General features: G+C 42.2%; 1 protein-coding gene across 1 annotated transcript in view; it reads right to left on the bottom strand.

Annotated features, from left to right (window-relative positions):
* The window catches only part of HMMR (hyaluronan mediated motility receptor), a gene marked incomplete in the record, with an annotated part of 1493987 nt that overhangs the window by 1393863 nt on the left and 75229 nt on the right, over window positions 1-24895 (bottom strand). The window contains 1 exon segment of the mRNA XM_044068985.1: window positions 21077-21172. Within this exon segment, the coding sequence (XP_043924920.1) occupies window positions 21077-21172 (96 nt within the window).

Raw genomic sequence — 24895 nt, forward strand, 5'->3', positions numbered from 1 at the left:
CCCATTTATAATCTACTTCCAGGCCAACACAAAGGGACTCTGGCTGACCAGGTTCGCAGATGACTGCAAGCCGAGAACAATTATTAACTCCCCAAGTCATGCAGCCATCCAACAGAAAGGCCTCAGAGACCAATGACTGGTGTTGAAACCATGACCTTAAGCTTAACGCCAAAATCTGCGTCATCATCCTCTTTGCTAAACTCAGTTCCCACTAATTACCACATCGATGGGAGCCCACTGAACACTGAAGGTGTTGCAAGAGATCTGGGGATGCAGGTTGACGGCAATCACTCCTTCGACCACCACATTGCCACTATGATCAGAAAGTCCTTCTATATGGCACATCTTGCATCCAGGAAGAAAGTGGTTAATTGTCTCTCTACTCTTCCCTCATTAGACCAGAGTATAAATGCCCCATTTGGCAAGTACCTCAACAGACACCTGCAATAGCTGGAGAGGCAACAGAAGTATCTCACGAAGAGGATCCTAGGCATTAAAAACATGTCCTACACGGACAGACTCAAAAGACTTCAGCTATTCTCTGCCTGATATCGCCTACTTTACGGCAATCTCCGCTTGACTTACAAAGCCATGTCTGACCCAGCTCTGTTAGAAATGCTACCTCCCAATCCCTCCACACCACATAAGCCAGAGACCTTAATCTCATTACCACAAAGAGAACATGCTGGAGGGACAGGTTCCTCACCCAAGGACTTGCCATGCTCTGGAATAGACTGCCCATACATGTCAAGCAGAGCACCTCGCTGTCCCTCTTAAAGAGAAATCTTGATGAGTGGATGGGTAATAGAAAGTTCACCCCAGGGATCACTCCAGTGGCTCTACTTGATAGAGGTACTGGGAACTAACGTCATGCGGCACGATGTCAGGGCAATTCTAAGGGCTAGGCTTATAAAGGCTCCAGGGACACTGGCCTACTACACACCTATGAAAAGTCATTGGTAAAGATAAGTTGCAATTTCATAAAAATTCAGTCTACCAAACCATGCTTGCAAGCTGGAAACATTAAAAAAAAATAGTTATGGGCAATAAATAGCGGATAAGAATTACTGCATAAAAATTAGTCTTATTAGTATTTCCATGGAATGTGCATGGCATTACAGGTATGAACAAGCAAAAAATACTAAAATTATATTAAATGCAGGGTACAAATAGCAATGCTACAGGAGAGACAGAAGTGACCATGTGACTTTAGAAAAGAAAGGATTCCAGAATGGTTATTCAGCAAATTATTAGAGACAAGGGGGGAGGTAATGCTGCTTGTAAGAGGGGCACCAAAAGTGAGAGAGAAAAAAAGGGTAGATTTATGGTAACCTATTTGACAAGGAAAGAGAATTCTCAAAAAAACACACCAAACTATTAAGGAGCTTATGAGATGTATGGGAGAGGCAAGTAGGTTCTAGCAAATAATTTTATTCATGGGGGGAGACTGGAACTTTACATGCAATAGTAAAAAATTTAAACATGCATCAGGGATGAAGTGTATGAGTATTTGGAATGTGAGGATGCAGAATTATTAGCAGGAACCCAAACAGTTTATATGTTCTCCAAGGTTCTGGGGTAGATTGGAGACATTTCACAAGATCACAGATATCTGACACTTTCAAAGCATCTAATAACCCGTTTCAGATCATGTGCCAGTAAAGATTAGATAAAACTGACACATTTGCATTTGACTATTAGAGAGAGGATTTTAAGGAATGGGTAGTGAAAAGTACTTAAGAGTTGCTAAGGATGACTTCAGGCATGAAGCACAACTGATTAGCAGCCAGCGCTCTCCCCCCTCCAGCTCAAATATGGTTTTGAAACAATTAAAACCCAATCAAGATTAAAAAAAAATTTAAGCAAATGCTAAAAGTTTATAATGCAGATGTCAAAATGAAGAGCAAAGCACCCAAGTGACACAAAAATTTAACTTAAAATATGAGATTCTGTTGGGTAAACCACCTCAGAGGATACTGCCTGAATCAAAGTACAGGCATGGCAGAGATGGGACTTAAGTATGGCTGCACAAAGTCCTACCTGCATTTAACAGTAGAGGTTTAGACCATCACCTTTTTGGTATTTGGGATAGCAGTGCCCTGCTGGCAGTCTACTAAAGCTCAGAGTTCAGTGGGGGGGATGGATCAAATCGCCTGACAGTGCAGGGACTGCCTTAGACACTCAGGACTCAGTTTTCTAGAATTCAGCAGATGACAAGATCCAACACCTACTCCAATATCAAACACCCACCAACCCAATAAAGGCTGCAAAGCAATGCTCATTGGCAACCCAATGAAACTATGTACATACAAAAAAGGGGTGTCGGTATTGCCAGTAAGGTAGTGCGTTCAATGAACACCCACGGTTACAGGCAAGTGGAATTTAAAACAAATGTGCTATGCTCACCACATACACTGCCTTACTAACATTCAGGTAGATTCCAAAAACTTATAAAATCCAGGAAGAAGGGAGGATAACTGTCCAGGAGCCCGGCTCTGCATCTTGAAAAGGTATCCAGTTTATAGTGCTTCATAAAAGGTATGGCCAGAGGCCCAAGTTGTCACCTCTGAAAAAACAGAGTTCACTCCTTTCCAATGTGTCACTGAAGAGGAAAAGGCCCTGGTGCAATATGCCTTTTATCTTGCTTGGATTTACCTTGCTATGGTGGGTGTAACAAAACTACAAGAGAAAAAGCCACATGCAGTGGCTTACTTAGAGGCAAGCTGACCTTTCTTTGCCAGTGTACAAAATAAAAATGGCCTTTCAGTATTCCTGACAAGTTTTGTTCAGTCAAGGTAAAGCCCAGAGCGGACAGTGCAAATCCATGGTATGAAGTATCCTCTCCCTTATTCTTAGGCTCTGGAAAGAGCCCATTGAGGACGATAGACTTATTGAAAGTCAATTCTGAGGGCACTTTTGGCAAGAAAGAGTGCAACACAACCCTATCCCTGTGGAAACTAAGGCAAAGTTTTCCCACCATGAGAGCTTGCAGCTCAGACACTCCTTGCAGATTTCAGAGCAATAAGTGAAACAGTTTTCCACGTTCAGCCTGAGCAGCAGTTCGAAAGGTGACGAAGTACATTTTTCTAGAGCTAAGTTGCGATACCACAAAAGAGGAATTTGGTTGTGAGGGGCATCTCATGAAATACCACTCTTCTCTTTTGATAAAACAGTTCATGCGAGTAGTATCAAATGACATAAGACTAAATGGACATGTACGAAAAGCCATACTGAGGTGGTTCATAAATATTTCAAGACAAGAGGGATTCATATGTTAGTACTAGGCTAACTGGCCTTGTAAGCCATTGTAAGCCTAAACAATTATCCCTTGTGAGAGACTCAAACCCTGCACCTTGTGTTTGTAAGGCAAACACCTTAACCATTAGGCCACCCTCCCAACCTCAAGGGGTGTTTTTCCTTTTAGGAACCAGTTACAAAACTGCATCCATTTGCGAACAAGATTTTCTTATAGCAGGAATGACCTCCCGAAACAGTCATCCAGTCTGTTAATTGCTCCAAACTGGGGTACACCAGAATGTAAGGAAGTAAATAGTAATTGCCTTTGGCAAATACCATTAGAAGGGAGATAACATTACCTGGACCAATAGGGATTCTCCACAATAATTTTGGTAATTTCTTTTTGAATCTGTAGAAGTACCTTGTGAATCAGTGGAAAGGATAGAAACGCATGTAGAAACATTTGTCTAAGGGAACAAGAACACAGCTGTCCTCCAAGCATGGCTGCAAGAACATTTAGAAAAGATTTTCTCCAGCTGTTTTGAAAGGTGTAAAACATCTATTGGAGGCATTCCCCACATCTGAGCTAGACCTTGGATCCCCACTGCCTTGAACTACCACTCGTGCAGGAGTGTCGAAGATCTGTTTAGTTAATCTACAACATTTTGCTCAGACAGGATGTATAATGCCTGCAGAATCAGCATGCTGCATCAACTCCCCAACCATCAATGCTAACGGACAGAGGGTAAGACCATACCACCTTGTTTGTTGAGGCACCGCATCACTGTGGTATGGTCCGTAAAAACACGAGGAGGACTTGAATCCATAAGCTGTGAAGCGTTTAAAGATGTGGATCACTGCCAGTATTTCCTTGATCTTGATGTGCTTAACTTCCTTAAGCCTGCAAGTGTACTTTGCTTGGGGAACTGTATCAATGGGAGTGCAAGTTAAGTCAAAGCAGTCTAGACAGATTGCACAAGAACAGGAGGAAAGCAGTCCTGGTTTGATACTCTGCCATGCTCTGCACCACTGTAACTCTCAGCCAGAGCAATGCCAAATAATGGCTGCACAGTCAAGACATGAAAAAAAGGAATACTGCTCTTATCCCTCTAAACAGAGGGATATTTCTGCAGAGGTACATAGCACTGAATAAAACAGTTTCAGTAACAGTTCAAAATAAAATGTACAGAAGTCTCCTACTTTTTGTAAAAACAAGTTAATTTCACCCCCAAGCAAATAGAAACAATATAACATGTTTTTGACAAAAAACAAACTTATGAAAAAATAGCCAAAAATGTTCAAACAAAATGGCTCCAAAATCGCATTTTCAATGCCATAAATACTGCTCAAGGTGGAGAAGGAGACTACGACGAAGAATGCAATACCAGCACGTTTTCCTGTCAAAAATTCCAAATCAAACTTTCAATCCGCGGAAACAGGCATGATTAATATATGGCTCTTGAAGCATTAGGTAAATGAGGGGAACTGTAGAAACATTGCTTTAGTGCAAATATTCACAACACTCTCAGACATAAAACATGCATCTGAAGGATTATAAAAAAAATACAGTCAATTTACAACAGTATAAGCCTTATCTTGTGCAAAGTAAAACTAACATACAAAATGTATATATAGGCAAAACAGTCATAGAAAGTACAAGTATGCAAGTAAACACAAACAGTAGATGTTTCTGACTGATCACCTCTGCTTGTTTGTTAAATTGTCTAGTTCCAGCTTGTTACATGCTTATACTGTTTGGCAGGTTGATCTTTTATACAGTGGTTTCTTCTCATATCCACTGAAGCCTATGTCATATCTTAACTTTTATTGAAAGCCTTCAAACAAACAAAAAAAACACACCAATAACCCCCCCTAAAACCTATTCATTACCAACACACAAAACTATGTACATTTTCAAATATTGAAGTTTTACCCTTCTAACAGGAACAAGTGTCCCAAACAGATAGCAACACACTTGAAGTTTATCCTTGCTAAGGCACATGGTACAGCCTGTGCTTCTAAGTGTTGTCTAGCTTTGTCTTCTTTATAGCTCTCCAGATGGCTGCCTTCAGAAAAAAAGTAATCTCCTAGCCAATTCTCTATCAGATTGCCTCCATGGAGACACGAGAACCAGATAAATGTATGCTTAGTAGCAACTTTATTTGCTAGAAAAAAAAAATATCCAAGGTTTTTCATTTACTTGCTTTCTCTTACAACTTGTCACTAGATCAAGCTAAGAGCCATAATCCAGTCACCCCCATGCAATAAGGAAAACTGAATCAATTTTCTTTTGTCATGCTCTTTTGACCAGACTTTTCCTTTTACATTGCAATACCGCCACTTCTTAAAACAGAAGGGGAAAGAAGGGGGAGCAGCACCTGTTTACATTAGTTGGAAAGAGGAGCTGGTTCTATCATTCCTTGGGACACTATGTGAAGAACAGGAAGAAACAAGTCAGATCTGCAGGATGAGACATGACCACATGGAAAGTGATAATGCCCTCCCACTGCCATCTGTAACCATGATGAATGACTAAGAACCCATTTGTATGAAACAATCTATTGCCAAAAATAAAAATGGAGATTCAGACTTTGTGGAATAGAAGAGGGGCCAGGATGGGAGGGGGTCACAAGGTCTCTTGACTAGTCAAACTTGGATTGCCCTTGTTTTTGGGAAGTTTGAGACTTTTTGGAATCTCCTGCCATTTCTCCTGAAATGTCCATTTACCTGAATTCTATTGAGGTTAATCAATTTATTATTGCAAAACTATGATGAAGAAAAAAAATACTTCAGACAATTTGAAAAACAGGTGGAAAAAATCGCTTGATCCTTTCATCACACTTTTTGATGACCTCTTCAGCAGATGGGCCAAAACACCAACACTGTATCCAAGAATGAACTGAACATCTCTGTTACATTTGGCAGGCTCTGAGAATGCAGCAAACAAAAGCCTCTTTAAAAACACTGGTGGCCATACCCCTGAAAGTTACCGAAGTCCCACTACAAACAATGAGTAGTGACCTGTGCAACACAAGAAAAAAATACACAGCAGTTGGTACAGAAAATTAAGGTTGTGAGTTGTAGTTCCTGTGGTACAGGGTTCGAAGTCCCTCAACCCTAATTTACCTATGAACTGGAATGTCCAGAGGTTCCTCACTGAAAGAATACGAAGTGGGTGTAAGTAACGCATCCTATGCAGACTGCCTCAAGACCTTATCACTGTATTCAGTCTCCTACAAGCTGTTGAGGGGAGAACTATGCCTGACATAAAAGGGCATTGTCAGACCCCACTCCGATGGACCTCCTGCATATCCACAAAACACACACCAGAATTACCCTTTCTAAAGGCTTAAACCTTCCCTGGCATATAAAGAGGGCCTGCTGGATATACCAGTATGTATCCCAGAGGCTACTCCATCTCTGGAACAGACTTCCCACCCATGAGAAGCAGAGTTCCTCTCCAATACAAATAAAGTACAACCTGGTCAACTGGATAGGGAACAAGAAATTCATTCCTAGTTTGGACACAGGCAGCCAATAAATGATTAGTCTCCCAGGCCCCTTACACTTACCAAGGCTATCAGAACTTGCCAGATTTGGGATGCATTTCTAGGCTTAAAAATGCCCTTGTGGTAATTATGTTCATAGCTATTTATTAGGCTATTTGAAGCAGTTTTCTTCACACGAAAAAAAAAAAAAAAACTGTAGATAAAACATTCCTCATACTTTAACTTGTCAAAACAAACTAACATGAGCTGGGCAATTAAAATTCTGAAAAATAAGTGTTGCAGAATACACTTCCCTGCATGCCTATGAATACATTTTCCCATCCTTGTTAGAAAAAGAGTAAAATAGAAGTCAACTACGTGCCTAGCAATGTGAAATCAACCAAGGCTTTAGCTGCTGGGTCAGCTTTAGAAATAATGAATAAATAAAGACTGAGAAATTTTACTATTTACCTTTTTAGGGGCAGCTAGCAGATCATCAGGGGAAACCGTAAAGCAGAAGACAGGAAGGATGGATGGATGTAGGTTACAAAAAAATACTTCTGCAACTCCTCCTAGCATTGCCTGAGGGTCTGGGACAGTTTTCTCCACTTAAAACTATTTTACAAAAAGGATCAATAGCCTGAATTAAACCCTGAGCCAGTCCAAGTCAACTACTCCTAGCCAAATAAATTTGAGGGGTAGATACATGCTTTCCTTTTTTTGACAGGAAAAAGAAGAAAGACAACCATGTTACTAATGGCAGTGGCTGCTTCCTCAGGCATGAGCCCAGCATTCTGACAACAGGGGAAACCTTCCCAAGTCCCTCTCCCAGGGTAGACAAGAGTGGCTCTCCCTTGCGCACGGATAGAACTCCCAACAGCTGCAGAGGACATGGCTAACCCCATGTTAATACTGGCTGTAGGAGGTGCTAGAGAGGGATGGGGGTAATGGGGAAAAGATGAGTTGTCTGGGGTATAAATGACCACAGAAGAGTCAGTCACCTGTGGCAGAGGCAAATTGTTAGCCTGCTAATATGGCAAAGGCTGACAGGTAGCAAGTTCCATAGTCAAGTCAAAAATGGTGACTTTACTGGAGAAGCAGCAAGTGCCACTAAAACTACCAGTCCACAAAACTTACTCCGATAGAAAAAAGTAAAAAGTATTTTAAAAACACTATGGGCAGCCCTACAGAACTAAATATCACCACAAAATGTTTTTGGTTAATTTACACTTTTAAATTGACAAAGAAATTAGTGCTCTGTTTCACAGAATGTTAGTCTAATGGGCAGTCTTGAAACGCCACATAACCTTAAACTACCACATAGCAACAACTTTCCTGAAGAGTAAGGTAATAAAATGCTAACAAAAGTTAAGAAAATGGAAACTTCTCGCAAAAGGAACTTAACAGCACAGCACAAAAAAACACAGACTGTCAATCTTCGAAAGCCTCATGGGACTGTACTCTTTTGAGGCAGTAAAGTTCACAAGGGCTTCATCCCCAAACTCATCTTTGGACAGCAGCTGGCCATTAAATCCTTGGCAGGATACAACCCATATTAGCAAAGGCTGCTGCAGCAGTAAGTCAATATAAAGAACATCCCTGTATCTGTCCCTACATCATCTTGTTCATATTCAGAATCTTTAATCTCTTCAGGAAGAGAGGTATCCCCTTTTTTTAAAACCAGAGACTACTTTACAAATAGTACAATATCCTGAAATAGACACCAAGCCAGACCCAGTAAACTACTCTTAAGAAAACTGAAGAGGACTAGACACATGCTTAGTTTTAGGTTACCTTTTCACCGAAAAAATGGGGTCCAACGATGTTACTAATAGCAGCTTCCCCAAAGATGGGCACAGCATTCTGACCAGGAAGCCTTCCCTGTTCCCTCTCTCAGGACCAACAGTCTCTCTCTCCTTCCCATTGAGGAGACCTCAACAGTTACAGATGACTTGGCTAACCCACAGTCCATAGAAACTAAACCATGCTGTACAAGAGGGATGCAGGTAAAAGAGGAGTGGTCTGAGGTATAACAAAATGGTCAGAGTTACCCACCTGCAGCAGAGCCAAACTTTTAACCTGTTGTGGTGGCAAAGGCGGTTTGCCTTTTTTTTGTGTGTAGCTAGGAGGACAGAGCCTGGGACCAGTATTTTCATGGTCATGCCAAAAATTGTGCCCCTTTCCCAAGAAAGAGAAACAGCATATGCTGGTAAGCACAAGTGCAAAGTCACTTTCACTGTAAAAATCACTTTGCAAGTCCAAAAAAGTAAACATTTCTCTACAGAAAAAAATAACTCGTTTAAAAAGTATGAGAATGTTTTGCGACAGTCTAAAACACAAATCTCTTAGCTTTACAAATAAGAGATAAGCACACAAATATTTAGAAAACAGTAATTTCCTTCCAAATGGAAAATGTCCAGTAAAGAAACTGCACCAAGCCAACCGCTGATCCTGGAAAGCTTCAGAGAAGCGTACTCTCCAGCAGCAGTAAAGCCACTTCCCCTTTTTAAAATGCAGATGCAGGAGATGCGCAAGGAAATGGTCAAACACCACCAAGATCATCCAAGAGAGGTCATCAGAACTGCCAACACAACTGGAAGGAGATCCAATAAAGGAAGGAGAGAATTAAAACAGTGGTTAATGAAAGGTGATCGCATACAAAGGGGAAGGTATACTTAAGGGTATTGTAGACTTTCACTTGGACTGTTAATTGCAAAAATGAAGGAGAAAACGGATTCTTAATGCAAGGCATAGCAGACGAAATCCAAATTTCAAGATTTAGGAAATCAAATGCAGAAATATCTGATAGCTAAAAAAAGATGATTTGATTTTGGCGATCATCCCTAGCGACCTCAAAAGACTGATCTCTCGACATTCCTGGCTCTGTTTAATTTTACACCATAACCTATTGCATAACTATGCTGTTGGTTTGAAATGTAAATCTTACTTGAAGGGCGTAAGCTCTGGAAAGCCTGTAGTATGAGAAAATGCACTCTCCTTCAGTGCACTTAAGTGCAGGCTCCCCAAATTAGACCATGAATCAGACCAGTCTGCACCCGACAATACTCCTCAATAGACCATAGCAAAAGTATCAGTACAGCAAGTCACCACAGGAGTGGGAAGGCCCAGCGACTGCTTGGAATAAGATTGGAGATGTTTAATACTATCATAAGCATGCACTGGAGAGCCTCATCTGAGACGATCTGTGCAGAGATAACAGTCGCATGAATCCCCTACAGAACCCTTGCGTAAAACCCAACAGGAAGATTTACATGCTGATCACCATCAAAACCAAAAGGTTCAGAAACGCATAGCTGCTGAAACTGTGCCGAAATGAAGAGAGTGGTACACCAAGTGAACAGGAGGAATACTTGGTGGGAAGATTGCTGTGGCAGAAAAAGTCTAGCATAAAGCTGCGAAGTCGGTCAGAGATGGCTCCATCTGTGAGTTAGTGATAATTCCCTAGTATTGAAGCAAGGGAAGTTAAGTGGAGTCTCTTGTGTAGACAACAGTTCTAATGGTCAGGAAAATTACCAGTTATGGGAGCACTTAAATCTTTTGCATAGCCACAAATGCAGTGAGGCAGAGGCTGCATTTGGAAACTCACCATTGGGAGCAGAAACAAGAATTAAAAACAGCCAAAACAGTTTCCAAAGCAGAAGCAAAGAAACTGCCACAGCTCCTTTGAGGCGTTATGTCCAAGGAGTAAAGTTCAAACAGCACAGTGAGTTTTCTTGACAAAGCAGCAGCAGACTGTAGAGACCATGGAACCACTCCTTCAGGATTTTTTTTTTTTTTTTTTTTTTTTTTTTAAATACAAAAACATTAAGATCATTCTTCAGCATGGAAGTGAAAGGAATTGTGTAGAAAAAAATCTCTTCCATTTGTCAGCATAAGATTTTCTAGTACTAGGCCTTCTAGCTTCCAAAATGACATCCATCACAGCTTTACTGAGAGGTGTTGTTTGTAGAACTACATGATCAGCCATGCTGCCAGGTTCAGTGTCTGTAGTGGATTGTGCAGGATCTGATTATTTTGTTGGGACAGTAGTTGAGGTCTTTGAGGTAAGGTCCAAGCTGGGTATTGAGACAAGTTCCTTAGGATTGGGTATCAGTATTGGCGGGGCCAGTCCGGGGCAATTAGTATCATCTTTGGTTTCTCTGGTCTGACTTTTAGGAGGACATTGGGGAGAAGAGGCAGAGGAGGAAAGGCGTAAACGGATAGGTTTTTCCAACTGAAGGATAGGGCGTCCACTTTCCATGCTTGTCTGTGATAAGTCCTTGTGCAGAATCTTTTCAATTGACAATTTTGAGGAGAGGCAAACAGATCTATGTCTGGGCTCCCCCCATTTCTCTGTTATCATGCTGAAGTCTTGTGGATTTATTTAGTTTCCAGTTTCCACTAGTGAGGATCCATAAGGTTTCTGCTTAAATCATCTGCCAGAGTATTTTGCTTTCCTGGCAGGAATTAAGCTTGAAGATGTATTTGGTAGGTCAAAGCTGTGTCCCACAGTGCCATGGCTAATCTGCAAAGGGGGTATGTGTGTGTAACCCCCTTGCTTGTTTAAATACCACATGACCATGGTGTTGTCCGTATTTATCAGTAGTTGTCCTGGATGAAGTAAGCCCTTTAAGGCTGTTAGGGCACTTTTAACGGCTAGCATCTGGCTGATATGTAGATGCATTTGTTTTGGGGTCCATATACCCTGAATGCATCTTCCTGCAATGTGGGCAGCGCAGGCATAATCTGATGCATCTGTTAAGGTTTGGCTGGCAGGGGGCAGAGTGAAGGCCCATCCCATGTTTTGGTGACATGCCTTTGCCCACCATATAAACTCCTGTCGTAGGCAGGGAATGAGAGGAATCATTGCTTCCAGACTGAGAATGTTGACTCCATAAACGTTTTAGGTACCATTGAAGTTTCCTCATATGCAGTCTTGTATATGGAATCAGTAGGATGCCATGAAGTCCAGAGCCTGCAGAATTTGTCTTTCAGATAACTGGGTTTCTGTTGCCAGTCTGAAGTAAGCAGTCAGTTGCCTTTGCTTGTCTGGTGTGAGGCAAGCCATCTGGGCAGATGTATTCAAGCTTGCACCCAGGAATGTTATCTTTTGAGAGGGTACCAGTTGTGATTTCTTGCCGTTTAGTGTGTACCCTAGGCATGTTAGAAGCCTTTTCACAAACGCCAGGTGTCGAATAAGAATGTCCTTGTTCTCTGCTTGAATGACAGTCGTCCAAGTAAGGATATATTTGCATACTTTGTCTGCAAAATGCAATTACTGATGCCAGGCACTTTGTAAAGACCCTGGGCACAGTAGATAAGGCAAAGGGCAGTGCAGAGAATTGGTAATGCATTAAGCCGGCCTTGAATCGTACGCATCTTCTGCACGACTGTCTTATTGGGACATGCAGGTATGCCTCTTTTAGGTCTAATGTCACCAGCTAAGCATTCTTGCCTAGCATGGGCAGAAGCTGCTGCAAAGTCAGCATTTTGAATTTTGGAATCTCCAGGTGTGTGTTCAGAATTGATAAATCCAGTATTGGCCGTCAGGCCTTGTCCTTTCTGGGTACCAAGAACAGTAGAGTAAAAACCTTGTCCTTTTTCCTGTTCTGGTACTGGCTGAATGGTCCCCATATCCATGAGGGATGTAACCTGTTTCTGTGCCTCTGCCCATTGATTTTTTGGCAGATCTGGCCAACCATTTGCCATTAGCAAAGTGTGGAAATTGAATCTGTTTCCCTGTGAAACTATGTTTAGTACCAACTTGTCCTGGGTTATTAACTGCCAATTTTGAGCAAAAAATTTCCCCCTATGGGGGCTGCCAAGAGATAAGTGCTTGGTACAGGCAGAGGGAAGTCATGGGGATAGTTTTCTGTAGGTTTGCGCATTATGTCCTCCAGATTTGGAGGTAGAAGCACCCCATTGCTTTGACCTGTATGTATCTTGCGCCTGCTATCTGGAACCCTTAGGGCATCTGGATTTGCCCCTTTGAGCTGTGTGCGACACTGGAAAGGACCAATTTTTTGTAGGCCAGTGTCTACTGAAATCTTGGTGGCTGTACTTGTAAGAAGTCTAACAATTTGCATAGACTTAACTTGGTCTTCCATTTTCTTTAAAACCTCTTCAGCCTCGATACCAAACAAAGAATCATGCTGTAAAGGTGCATCTAGCAATTTAGCTTTAACATGATCAGGCAAATTTTGTTCCTTTAGCCAGGCATGCCTCCTAATCACAGATCCAGTAACTGCGGCCCTGCAGGAGGCCTCTAAGGAGTCAAAACCACATTGCAAGGTATGCTTTCCAACCTGTTCAGCTGCATGCAACAATTCCTGCAATTCTTTTATTTTCTGCACATTCAGAAATCATTTTCTGTTTCAGCAATCCCACAAAATGTTGCTGGTACTTAAGCATATGAAATTGACAGTTTAAGGCCCCGATTGCCAAGGTTGCAGATGTATTCATCTTTTTTTCCCCCCTCATCTGCCCAGTGCCCTTGAATCTCTGTCAGAGGGGGTAGGATTTTCTGTTGTTGAGGCCTCAACTCAATTTGGACCCTGTGAAATAGTTTCAGGATCAGCAGCAGGGTTTCTAATAAAAATTTATGCGAGTCAGGGACCCTGTAATATCAACCAGGTTTACTGGGAGCCGGAGGTAAGGAGTCAGGGGTCAAGCTTGACCGAATACACATCATCCACAATGTCTAAAACAGGGGGAATGGCTAAAAGGTCTGTGCTGAGGGAGAAGGAAGTCCCGGAGCCTCTTGATTCTGAGAAGTCTTGACTCTCCCAGTGAAAATGCTCCCTCAAAGTACGCAAGGTTTCTCTAAATTAATAATCCTCAGGAGGAGATGCAGATGATGTAGACTCTTCTGTGTCAGAATTCTCATAAGGAGGTATAGATAATTCCTGATCAGAAGAAATAGAAACCTGATAGGAAGATTCATAATCAGTGTCTTGCCTAGGCCTCTTATCTGGAGGGGGATGGGTACCCCTGATCAAGGTAAGGTCTTCAGCCATTTTGATAATCTGTTTTTTAGGCATAGAGGCCTATGCACATGGCTCATGCGTCAGTTATTTAGTTTTACAACTTGCTTTTGTCTTTGGTTTTGCAGCCGGCGTCAGTTTGATATACAAATGTTGAGGTCTGAATGCACCCTCAGAAGCCGGTGCCTGCTCAGCAGCTCCGATCCCATCCGAGGGAGATAGATCCATCGGTCCCATACCTTGAGTATCTTGCGGCATGCTGGACTCCACATGGGTGTCGGTAGAGGCCTGCGACTCTAAGGCAACGGGTATTAAGGGCTGCGAAAGCACCTCACAGAGTACCAGCAAACCGCCGACTGGCTTAGGAGAAGCTTCGTTGTTGGTTTTTGATCTCCACTGCCTTTCTCTGTCCTTTTCCTTGCGTTTATGTACTCCGGTAGTCGGATTGCTATCCAATGACATTTCTGGTTAGTTAAATCTGTTTCCAAAATACTTTGAGGCAAAAATATACTGACGCTTAACAGTGCGTTGGTTAAATCTAGCACAAAACAGACAGCCAGGCACGTTGTGATCAGGGCCTAGGCATGGAATACAGTATAAATGGAAATCCTTGTGAGGTATTTGCTCCCCACAAGTAATACAATTACCTTTTTCGGACATCGGTAAGGAGCAAGAAAAAAAAAAAAAAAAAAAAAAAAAAGAGGTTTCCCCAACGGGGTACTTGGCTTTAGTGAAGACTTAGATTCTGAAACTCAAACTCAAATTTTTCAGTAGTAGGCCGACCGGCACTTCCAAAATGCTTCTGCTTCAGGCACCACGCGGCAAGAAAGACTAAAAAAATGGCGTTGGATGCATGTTTTGTACCCCTGACGCCGTGGAAGAGGAGACAGCAACCGATGCAGGACCCAAGACTTTGGAATTCAGGCCGACAGAGCAACCTGCCCACAGATTACCCAAATGTAATGACTGCAACAGTGAAACACTAACATCTGCATGGAGCTTGCTCTGAAGCATAGGTATTTCCTGCAAGATTCCCTTATTGGGATGTGCAGGTAAGCTTCCTTTAAGTCTAAGGTTGCCAACCAGGCATCTTTGCCTAGCATAGGAAGCAGCTATTGAAGTGTTAGCATTTTGAATTTTAGGATCACCAAAAAGGTGTTTAGAATAGAAAGGTCCAGGATAGGACGCCAGGATCTTTCTGGGTACCAGGAAAAATCTTGAGTAAAAACCTTGTCCCCTTTCTTCTCCTGGGACAGGCTGAACAGCCCTGATACTTAGGACAGAGAACCTACCGTTGAGCCTCCGCCCACTGATTTGGGGGTAGGTCTGGCCAACCGTTTGGGATTGGTAAGGTATGGAAGTGGAATCCGTATCCTTGGAAAACTATATTTAAAACCCATTTGTCCTGGGTAACGAGTTCCCAGTTTTTTGCATGCAGGGCGATCTTTCCCCCTAAGGGAGCAAGCAGTTGAGCAGGGCTTGGAAGGTTTAAGGTTAAGTTATTGCGACATTTACCATGGGGGGGGGGGGTGTCTTACTACTTCCAGCTTTGGAAGTGGGAGCCCCCCACTGCTGCAGACTAGGTAGTCTGCTGTTCCTGGGTTTGGACTGAAGGCCTGGAAGAAACAGGAAAGGACCAATTCTTAGAAGGCCAATGCCTGCTAAATCTAAGAGGCTGTACTTTCAGGAAATCTTTAACAGTTTGCATAGATTTAGCTTTTTCCTCTATCTTTTTAAGGACTACTTCTGCTTTGTTGCCAAACAGGCGGTCTTGGTTTAAGAGAGCATAAAGTAATTTAGCTTTAACATGATCTGGCAAAAAGTTTGCTCCTTAAGCCAAGCATGCCTTCTAAGTACAGACCCAGTGACAGCAGCCCTGCAAGGCTTCTAAAGAGTCAAAATCACATTGCAAAGTACGTTTACCAACTTGTTCAGCAGAATGCATTAAATGCTGTAATTCTTTATTTTCAGCACAGTCAGGAATAAACATCATTTTCTGTTTAAGTAGTCGCATAATATGCTGCGGATACTTTAACATATGAAACTGACAGTTTAAGGCCCTAATGACCAAAGTAGCAGAAGTGTATACCTTCTTACCCAATCTGTCCAAGGCCCTGGAATCTATCAGAGGGGGTAGGGTTTTTGGCAGTAGTAACCTTAATGCCTTTAGGTCCTTGGGAAATGGTTTCTGGGTCCGCAGTAGGATTCTTGAAGAGGAACTTCTGAGAGTCAGGTACTCTAATACCGGTCAGGCTTCCTGGGAGCTGAAGGTAAAGTGTCTGGGTCCAGGCTAGATTCCAAGAAAACATAATCTACAAATGCCCAGGACAGGAGGGATAGCTAAAGGCTTGTGTTGAGGGAGGAGTAAGAAATCCCTAAGCCTCTTTTTTGGAGTAAGAGTAATCCTGGCTTTCCCAACAGCAATGCTCCCTAAGGGAGTGCAAGGTTTCACCAAAAGAAAAATCTTCTGGAGGGGAAGCAGAGGGAATGGAATCCTCTGCATCAGAATCCTCATAGGTAGATAAAGGCAAATCATGGTAATCAGAAGAAACAAATTTCAGAATCCTGATCAGAAGAATCAGAAGGAAAATCAGCCCTAGGTCTCAGAGAGAAGGCTGGCTTCCCCTAATTAAAGTAATAAGGTGTTCAGACATTCTCATTTTTTTTTAGGCATATGGGCCTGACCATGCGGTTAGGACGTCGGTTTTCTAGGCGTGGGTCAAGATTTAGTCCTTGAAGAAGATGGTGTCAGTTTGAAATGCAAGTCAGTAAGCCTAAATACACCCTCAGAAGCCGGTGCCTGCAGAGACCCTCCAGACCCATCAAAGGTAGAGACATCCACAGGTTCTATAAATCGAAGAAGCATCTTGCGGCATACCTGACTCCGTATGGGTCTCAGTAGAGGCCTGCGAATCTGAAGTAGCGGGTATCAGGGGCTGCAAAAGCACCTCACTGAGTACCAGCGAACTGGCGACTACCTTAACAGAAGCACAGTGGACAGCTTTGGACCTATGCGGTCTGTCTTTATTTTTTATGTTTTTTCGGAAAGTCTGTAGTCAGATGGCTTACCAAAGTCATTTCTGGATAGTTAAACAGAGTACCAAAATAATTTGCTGCATAGGTTCATAGGTTTGTACTAGGCTATCGGCCCTAGGGCCTATACAAGCCTAGCCCTAACAATTCCCTGGCTATTTCTTCCCACACTATTTACTTCCATGGACCCCTGTCTAGCAAGGTGACTGACATGATCCCTGGGGTGAATTTCCTTTCTCCCATTCAATCAAGGTTCCTTTTGAAGAGGGCCAAAGAGGTGCTCTGCTTGACACGTGTAAGGGCAGTCTATTCCAGAGTCTGGGGAGTCTCTGGGTCAGGAACCTATCCCTCCAGCATGTTTTGTTTATTGTGATGACAAGATTTAGATCCCTGCAGCGTGTGGCTCTGAGGGATTGGGATTTCTTTAAGTGTAGCATGTCCAACAGCTCTGGGTTTGAAATGGCTTTGTATGTTGAGCAGAAATCGCCTCCGAGTAGACTATATGCGACAGAGTATAGCTGGAGTTTAAGGCGGTCAGCATAGGGCATCTGCTTTAGGCTTGTGATCCTTTTAGTGAGGTATTTCTGCGGCCTTTCCAGTTGTTGCAGATGTCTTGAGGTACATACCAAATGAGGCATTGTATTCTATAATGGGTCTAATGAGGGATGAGTACAGTGGGAAAATGACTTTCTGGATGAAAAGCCCTTAGTGAGGAGATGTGCCACATAGGATTTCCTGACTGTTGTGGCGATGTGGTTACTGAAGGTGAGACCACTGTCCACCTGCAAAAAGAAACGGACATCTAAAAGTCCGGGGGTTGAATAAGGTACAAAACTGACAGTGAGGGACGTCGTGGTCTGGGCCCAAGTAAAAAATGCAGTACAAATGAAGATCTTTGAGGTATTTGCTTTCCACAGGTAATACAATTGTTAACTTTTACGGACATCGGTTAAGAGCAAGAAAAAGGATCCCCAACAGGGGGTTTTTGGCTTTTTTTGAAGACTTCGGTTCTGAAACTTGAAAATGAAAATTTCAAAAGTTGGATGACCGGCACTTGCAAACTGCTTCTGCTTCGCGCACGGCAAGAAAGACTGATGTAATGGCGTCGGCTGCATGTTTTATACCCCCGACGACCTGATGTCATGGAAGAGGAGACAGCATCCGACGCAGGAATCCAATACTTTGATATTCAGGTCGGCTGAGGCCCACCTGCAGGCAGATGACCCTAATGTAATGACTGCAACAGTGAAACACAAAGAACATCTCCAATGAGCCACAGTAACACCGTCTTATATCTGGTTACTCACATAAAATACAAACGTATAAAATTTAATGAACAAATTGCTTTTGCCTAAGCTGAAGACTTCAGAGATGAACTTCAACCATTGCAACATGTTAAATAATACGCACAATAAAACAATTAACCAGTCATTACAGGCTTCAAAAAATCCAATCAAAATGCTGTCAAAATTAAATATCATCAAAAAAATTGTAAACCCAACTAATGCAGTCCTCAGGCACTCATCTGTCCTGAAAGTCTCTGGCAGCTCTGTTTAAATGCTAAAACTAGTCCAGGTTTAAATGACATGCTACCTTTGAATTGCGTTTAAAATTCACAGCTGCAACACTGAACTAGATAATGTTGTACAGTTCTTTAAACTATACAATTCATTGCTTGATTATGTCAACAGTCCTTTTAAATGTTTAGTTTCAATCAACAGCATTTTGAGTTACTTTTTTTCTAACTCTGCATTATTTTGTGTGGTTGAGGGTATTTTGTCCCCTCTGATGAAGTCATCAGCTTAGAAGAAGAACGCGCTTAGTTCATTAAATTTTCAACATTTTATTTTTGTCTCGTGTTATTTTACATAAGCAATTATATGAGAGTTCCCAGATGTAAGACAATGTTACTGTGATTCATTGGAGGAGTTCTGGTGAGTGGTTGTTTTCTCACTTGCTGAGTTTAACTACGCTGTAGTTCCTAGCTTTGCTCATTATGACAGACCCCCAATCACTCCATAGATCTGGTAAGAGGTCAAAAAATAGTTGGAATTCATAACATCCTTCATACTCTACAGTTACATAAACACTACAATGGTCAACAGCTAGAGAGCATGTAGTTTATTAATTGCTGCAGTTTTACTTCTCAGGATTTAAAACCCCAAGCAGTGACCAACACAAAAAAAGTTAAAGTACGTAAACATTGTGCGTGTATGATGTCCCCACACTGGGCCACTTAATCATGGAGCCTGAATCCTCATCACCGACACTGGAGAGGAACATGCACTTGGAATACAAAATGGATACATTCAGTATTTCCAGATGCAGACCTCTCTGCATCAAGTACAATTTCTCTTACAAACACACACCACAGGGTCTGGGTGTCTTGTTTCTCCCAGGTCTTCAATAAGGCTCCCAACTAGCAGTGTGAAGCCAGTGCTTAGTGTCCCTGCTGCAAGTAGCTCATACACACACACCTGGGAAAGGCTGGTACAGATTACTTGCACCACCAATTCTCCTCAGACTATAAGGTAGATTCACTGCCACTAGTCAAGTTAGTTACTATTAGGCTTTTAAAAGGGTATCCAATTATACTGAGTGAAGTGAATATGAATAGAAATGGTAATGTTGACTAAACAGCAAGGCTTTCAGGACTGGCCAGAATTGCCACCAAATAGATGTGCCAATACTCTCAAAGCTTAAAATATTTTCTAAAAAGGGCAAGCCACAATGAAAAGTTTAAATATATTTAATAAAAAAATACTAAATATATATTTACAATAAACCACAGAGTTCAATTAACAGGAAATATTAAAAACATTGGACAAACTCAAAGAAATAACAAATCTCTAAACTAAGCTTCACTGTATTCCTGGCTGAATCTAGAATTACTCTCCCTAAAAACTTACTTGATAAAAGCAAGGCACAGTGAAATACACTAGCTGTCTTTCTAGTCTGGCTCCCCAAAACAGAATACTCAGAGATTATACCCAGTAAAACAGAATATCCAAGATGGCTTGCAGAATAACCTCATCTGGTCACCTGACTCTAGGTTCTCACTTATCCCTCCTTGAGGCTGAGAAACAGTAGACATCCAAATGTTTAAGCCAGTGCATGGGGCTTCCCCTCTTTATTGAGTTGATGAACATAGGCTTCTTCCAGACCCATTGTCTATGGTATTACTCAGCACTATGGGGTGCTGTTTTAATGGTGCATTTACATTTACCTTATTTTTCTTAAAGTAAGCTAGCTGGGTAGCCTCTGATGTCCCAGTGTCCTCTATTAAAATAAATGGATTTAATTCTGTTCCAGTAATACATGTACATTTCTTTTCATTATAGCAAGGTGTACTGTTGATACATTTTAAACACAAGCAAAACCTCAAACACATTTTCAGCACAAGCAGCTGTACAAATCAGTTTGTTATACAAATGACAATTCACAAAATTTACAAAACTCCAGCTAGCTGTGCTGGCACAAGTCATACACCCATGGTCTACTACTCCTGGCATGGCTGGCAGTACTTCCCATCTTCACAATATGTCCCCCAGATCATGTAGAAATAGCTTCCTTCATGAATCAACATGATTTATGAAGGGGGGATGGATCCCCATAATCAGCAGCAGGAGAAATGGCAATTTCTGGATATATAACTATAGGAGTTAAGATTGTGGGGGTGGGGTTCTAGAATAAAGAACAGTCCTTTAAACCAAAAAATTACCTGTGGGTTACACCTAGAGGTACAGAAAGCCACACATTAAACCATGGCATCAGCTTCACTGTTTTTGTACCTCACCCTTACTTGTTCTCTTCTACCAGAAGAGAAACACAGGGAAAATTATAAGAAACAAGAGATGGAAGAGATTTCAACTACCAACCTAAGCAAACATGCAAGATAATCAAAGGACACGAAAATGCTGCTCAAATTAACAATCATGGTAAAATTACTACATTTGTGCAGTCATATGTTTAAAAGCTTGCAAGGGTGAGCACAGTTTCTCCTTTCCAGTACAAGGGCACAAAGCTCTGTTCAATATCCTCATGGAGAAGGTAAATCTGGCCACCCCGAACCGTAGTAACTCAGACTGCTAGTCATGCAGAAGCCTTAAGAACCCCAAATGACACATACCAAGGGTAACTACTAACAAGAATGAAACAGGGTGATCCCATACAAACCCACATGCCACACAAACTTTTTTCTGTAAATTAAAATTAGTATACAGCACCACCATTTGAATTAGGCTACTCAGCTACACAGAGTTTTGAAAATTCACTTCAGTATACTATTACACACACACCACAATCACGAACACAAAACAGTCAAAAACACCATACCTTTATTTCTCTTGAATCTTGGAGACTTTTCAAACGATGCAACCTTTGAACCATCCAACAACTTAACATCGTAAGTTCCAGGAGGTGGAGCACAACCTGGAAAGGATCACAGCAAAACTGCATTATTTTTCTTCCAAAAAAAATCTCACAACATGCATAAACAGTTTTATGGCAACTGATGAAATCATGCACTATGCAGTCTACAAAAAGTACAGTTTTGTACCTACCATAAATGTAGATGTTCGAGGATCCACATTGCTGCAGTCCTAACTATTGGGTAGTCCGCTGTCCAGTTGGCCCGAATACCAAAGTATATGGCTGACGTCGGTCAGGGCGCATTAGACTGACGTCAGTACGTCAGGGTACTAATGCGCATGACCGACGTCATATCCTCAGTCTTTTCTTGCCCCAGATGTCAGAAGACCCTAAAAAGACAAGGCCCAATATACCTGCACCAAAAATATGTACAATATATACAAAATTATCAGCATATAACCTCACCTACACAACCACCCCTAAACACAGAGGGGAAGGAGGGAGGGTAAATTGGACTGCAGCAATGTGGATCCTCGAACATCTACATTTATGGTAGGTACAAAACTGTACTATGTTCTTCATTCCACATTGCTGCAGTCCTAACTATTGGGTAGAATCCCAAAGCAGAGGTAAGGGAGGCTGGCAAATCATAAAGAAGCAGGAGCTGACAACATGCCTTGCAAAATAGCTGTGGCAAAACCAGCCCTAGACTTAGAGTAGAGAGGAAGGTGATAATGCTTAGAGAAAGTATGCACTGAACTCCAAGTAGCTGCCTCCAAAATATCCTTAGTTGCCACCCCTTAGAAATGCTGTTGAAGTGGCAGTAGCCCTAGTGGAATGAGGCCTAATCCCAGCTGGAATCTCCTTGCCATGATGGGAATAACAAAATGCAATGCAAAACCCAATCCACCTAGAAATAGTTTGTTTTGACACAGGCTTGCCCTGCGAACTCAAAGCAAAAGAAACAAACAACTGCTGAGACTGCCTAAAATCCTTAGTCCTGCTTAAATAATAACGCAATTGCCTGTGTACATCTAAAGTGTGCAAAATCTTTTCCCCTTTATTTTGGGGTCTGCATAAAAAGTAGGCAAATGAATAGTTTGGTTTAAAGCCACACTAGAAACCACCTTAGGCATAAAGGAAGGATTAGTACGTAATGATACCCTATCCTTATGGAAAATCAAAAGGGCTCTACTGCCATAAGGGCCTGCAACTCAGACACCCTTCTTGCAGAAGTAATAGCCAACAGAAAAGCAGTCTTCCATGACAAATATTTCAATTCAGCAGTAGCCAGGCTCAAAAGGTTGTAGAGTAAGTTTTCCAACACAAAATTGAGATCCCAAGCAGGAGTAGGAGCTCTACGTGGGGGTCTTATATTCTTTGCCCCTCTAAGAAACTGCTTGAACAAAGGATGCGAAAACAATGGTGGGGGTGTCAATCATAGTGAGCTGAAATTGCTGCAGCATGAATCTTAATGGAAGAGAAGGACAAACCTTTGTCCAATAACTCAGTAAGATATTGAAGAGCCACACTCAAATTAGGCTCAGAAATCTCCAAATTCTTTGCTGTACTCCAAAATAAAAATCTCTTCCATTTTTCTGCGTACACTTTCCTTGTACTAGGTCTTCTAGCTTCCATAATCACATTTAAAACTTGTTGAGGAAGTTGAGACCTGCTGTGTTTCAACACAGAATATGCCAGGCTGTTAGATGGAGAGTGAAGCTTGACATTGAGCAGATGACCGTCCTTCTGAGATAACAGATGTGGAATCAAAGGTAAAGGCCATGGAGGCTTCCTTACCAGACTCCTTAGTAGTGGGTACCAGTGTTGCCGAGGCCAATCTGGAGCTATTAAAATCATCCTTGGCTTGTCTTGTCTGACCTTTAAGAGCACCTTTGGAAGAAGAGGCAGAGGTGGAAAGGCATACACATGAAGATTTTTCCAACTGAAAGAAAGAGCATCCACTTTCCAAGCTGTGTGATGAAACCCCTTTGTGCAAAACTTTGGCAGCTGGTGGTTTAGTGGAGAAGCGAACAGATCTATGTCTGGAGTTCCCCATGACACTGTCAATTTCTGAAATACATGAAGATCCAGTTTCCACTCGTGGGGATCCATGATTTGTCTGCTTAACACATCTGCTAAGGAGTTCTGTGCTCCGGCAGAAACCTTGCCTGAAGAGTTAGTTGCAAGCTGAGCGCAGTCTCCCATAAAATCATTGCTTGCCTGCATAGAGGATAAGAATGTGTTCCCCTTGTTTGTTGATGTACCACATGACAGTTGTGTTGTCTGTTAGAATCAACACCTGCCCTGGAAGAAGTAACTCCTTGAAAGCCATTAATGCAAACTGGACTGCTAACATCTCCTTCATGTTGATATGTAGATGCTGTAGTCTGGCAGGCCACTTGTCTTGTATCCACTTTCCATTTAGATGAGCTCCCCAAGCAATGTCCGAGGCATCTGTCGTTAAAATCTGACTCGCCTCTGGCCGGGTCACAGAGAGTCCCTTGTTTAGGTGACATTCCTGAGCCCACCACAAAAATTCTTTTTGAAGGCAAGGTATTATTTGAATGACAGTGTCCAAATCCTGGCAGTGCTGTGTCCATACATTTTGAGATACCATTGCAGCTTCCTCATATGCAGTTTGGCATTGGGAAGCACCAGAATACAAGATGCCATGAACCCTAATGCTTGAAGGACTGTCCTTGCAGTCAGCACGGACTGATGAGATAGTTGATGGAAGTAAAGGGATAGACTCTTTTGTTTGTCCGGGGTTAAAAGGCCATCTGGGCTGCTGTATTCAGTCTCACACCCAGAAAGCACATGTCTTGAGAGGGTACTAGACTGGACTTTATTTCGTTCACAGAATACCCTAGGCATCTTAGCACTGCTATAACATATTCCAGATGCTGTAGAAGGTCTTCCTTTTCTTGAGCCAGAATCAGGCAGTCGTCCAAGTAAGGATAGATTTGAATTCCTTTTAGCCTGAAGTAAGCTATCACTGGAGCCAGAACCTTTGTGAATACTCTGGGCGCAGTAGATAAGCCAAAGGGCAATGCAGAGAACTGATAATGAGAATTTCCAGCTCGAAAACGCAGATACTTCCTGCAACTTAGTCTTATAGGCACATGAAGGTAAGCTTCCTTGAGATCTAAAGTTACCATCCAGTGATCTTTGCCCAGCAGAGGTAAAAGCTGTTGTAACGTCAACATCTTGAACTTGGGAATGTCCAGATAAGTGTTGAGGATAGATAAATCCAAAATTGGTCTCCACGTGTTCCCCTTCTTTGGTACTAGGAACAGGCGAGAATAAAATCCTAGGCCCCTTTCTGATACAGGGACTGGCTGAATGGCCCCTATTTGGAGTAACAGAGAAATTTGCTTGTGAGCCTCTTTCCTTTGTGGAGGAGGAACGTCTGGCATGCCTTTGAAAGGGGCAATGTATGGAAATAAAACCTGTAACCGTGGTGAATGATATCCAACACCCATCTGTCTTGAGTAATTAAATCCCAATTTTCTTTGAAAAGAGACAGTCTTCCTCCCAAAGGAGCTGCCAGACGAGAATCTACTGGCAGCTGAAAAGGCAGGTCATTGGGTCTGTTTACGAAAGGACTGACCCCTGCCCTCACCAGAAGTCTGAGCAGGTGAACTCCTGTTCTAGGCCTAAAAGAACCTTGAGCTCTGCCCCTACCACGTCTAGACCTACCCCTAGACTGGGAATCATAAGCAGGATATGTCCATCCCTTAGTAGGCCAATTTCTACTAAACTTGGTGGCTGCACCTGCAA

Source organism: Protopterus annectens, chromosome 4.part0 (assembly GCF_019279795.1).
Source record: "Protopterus annectens isolate FY-2018-M chromosome 4.part0, PAN1.0, whole genome shotgun sequence".
In the NCBI taxonomy this organism is placed as follows: Eukaryota; Metazoa; Chordata; order Ceratodontiformes; family Protopteridae; genus Protopterus; species Protopterus annectens.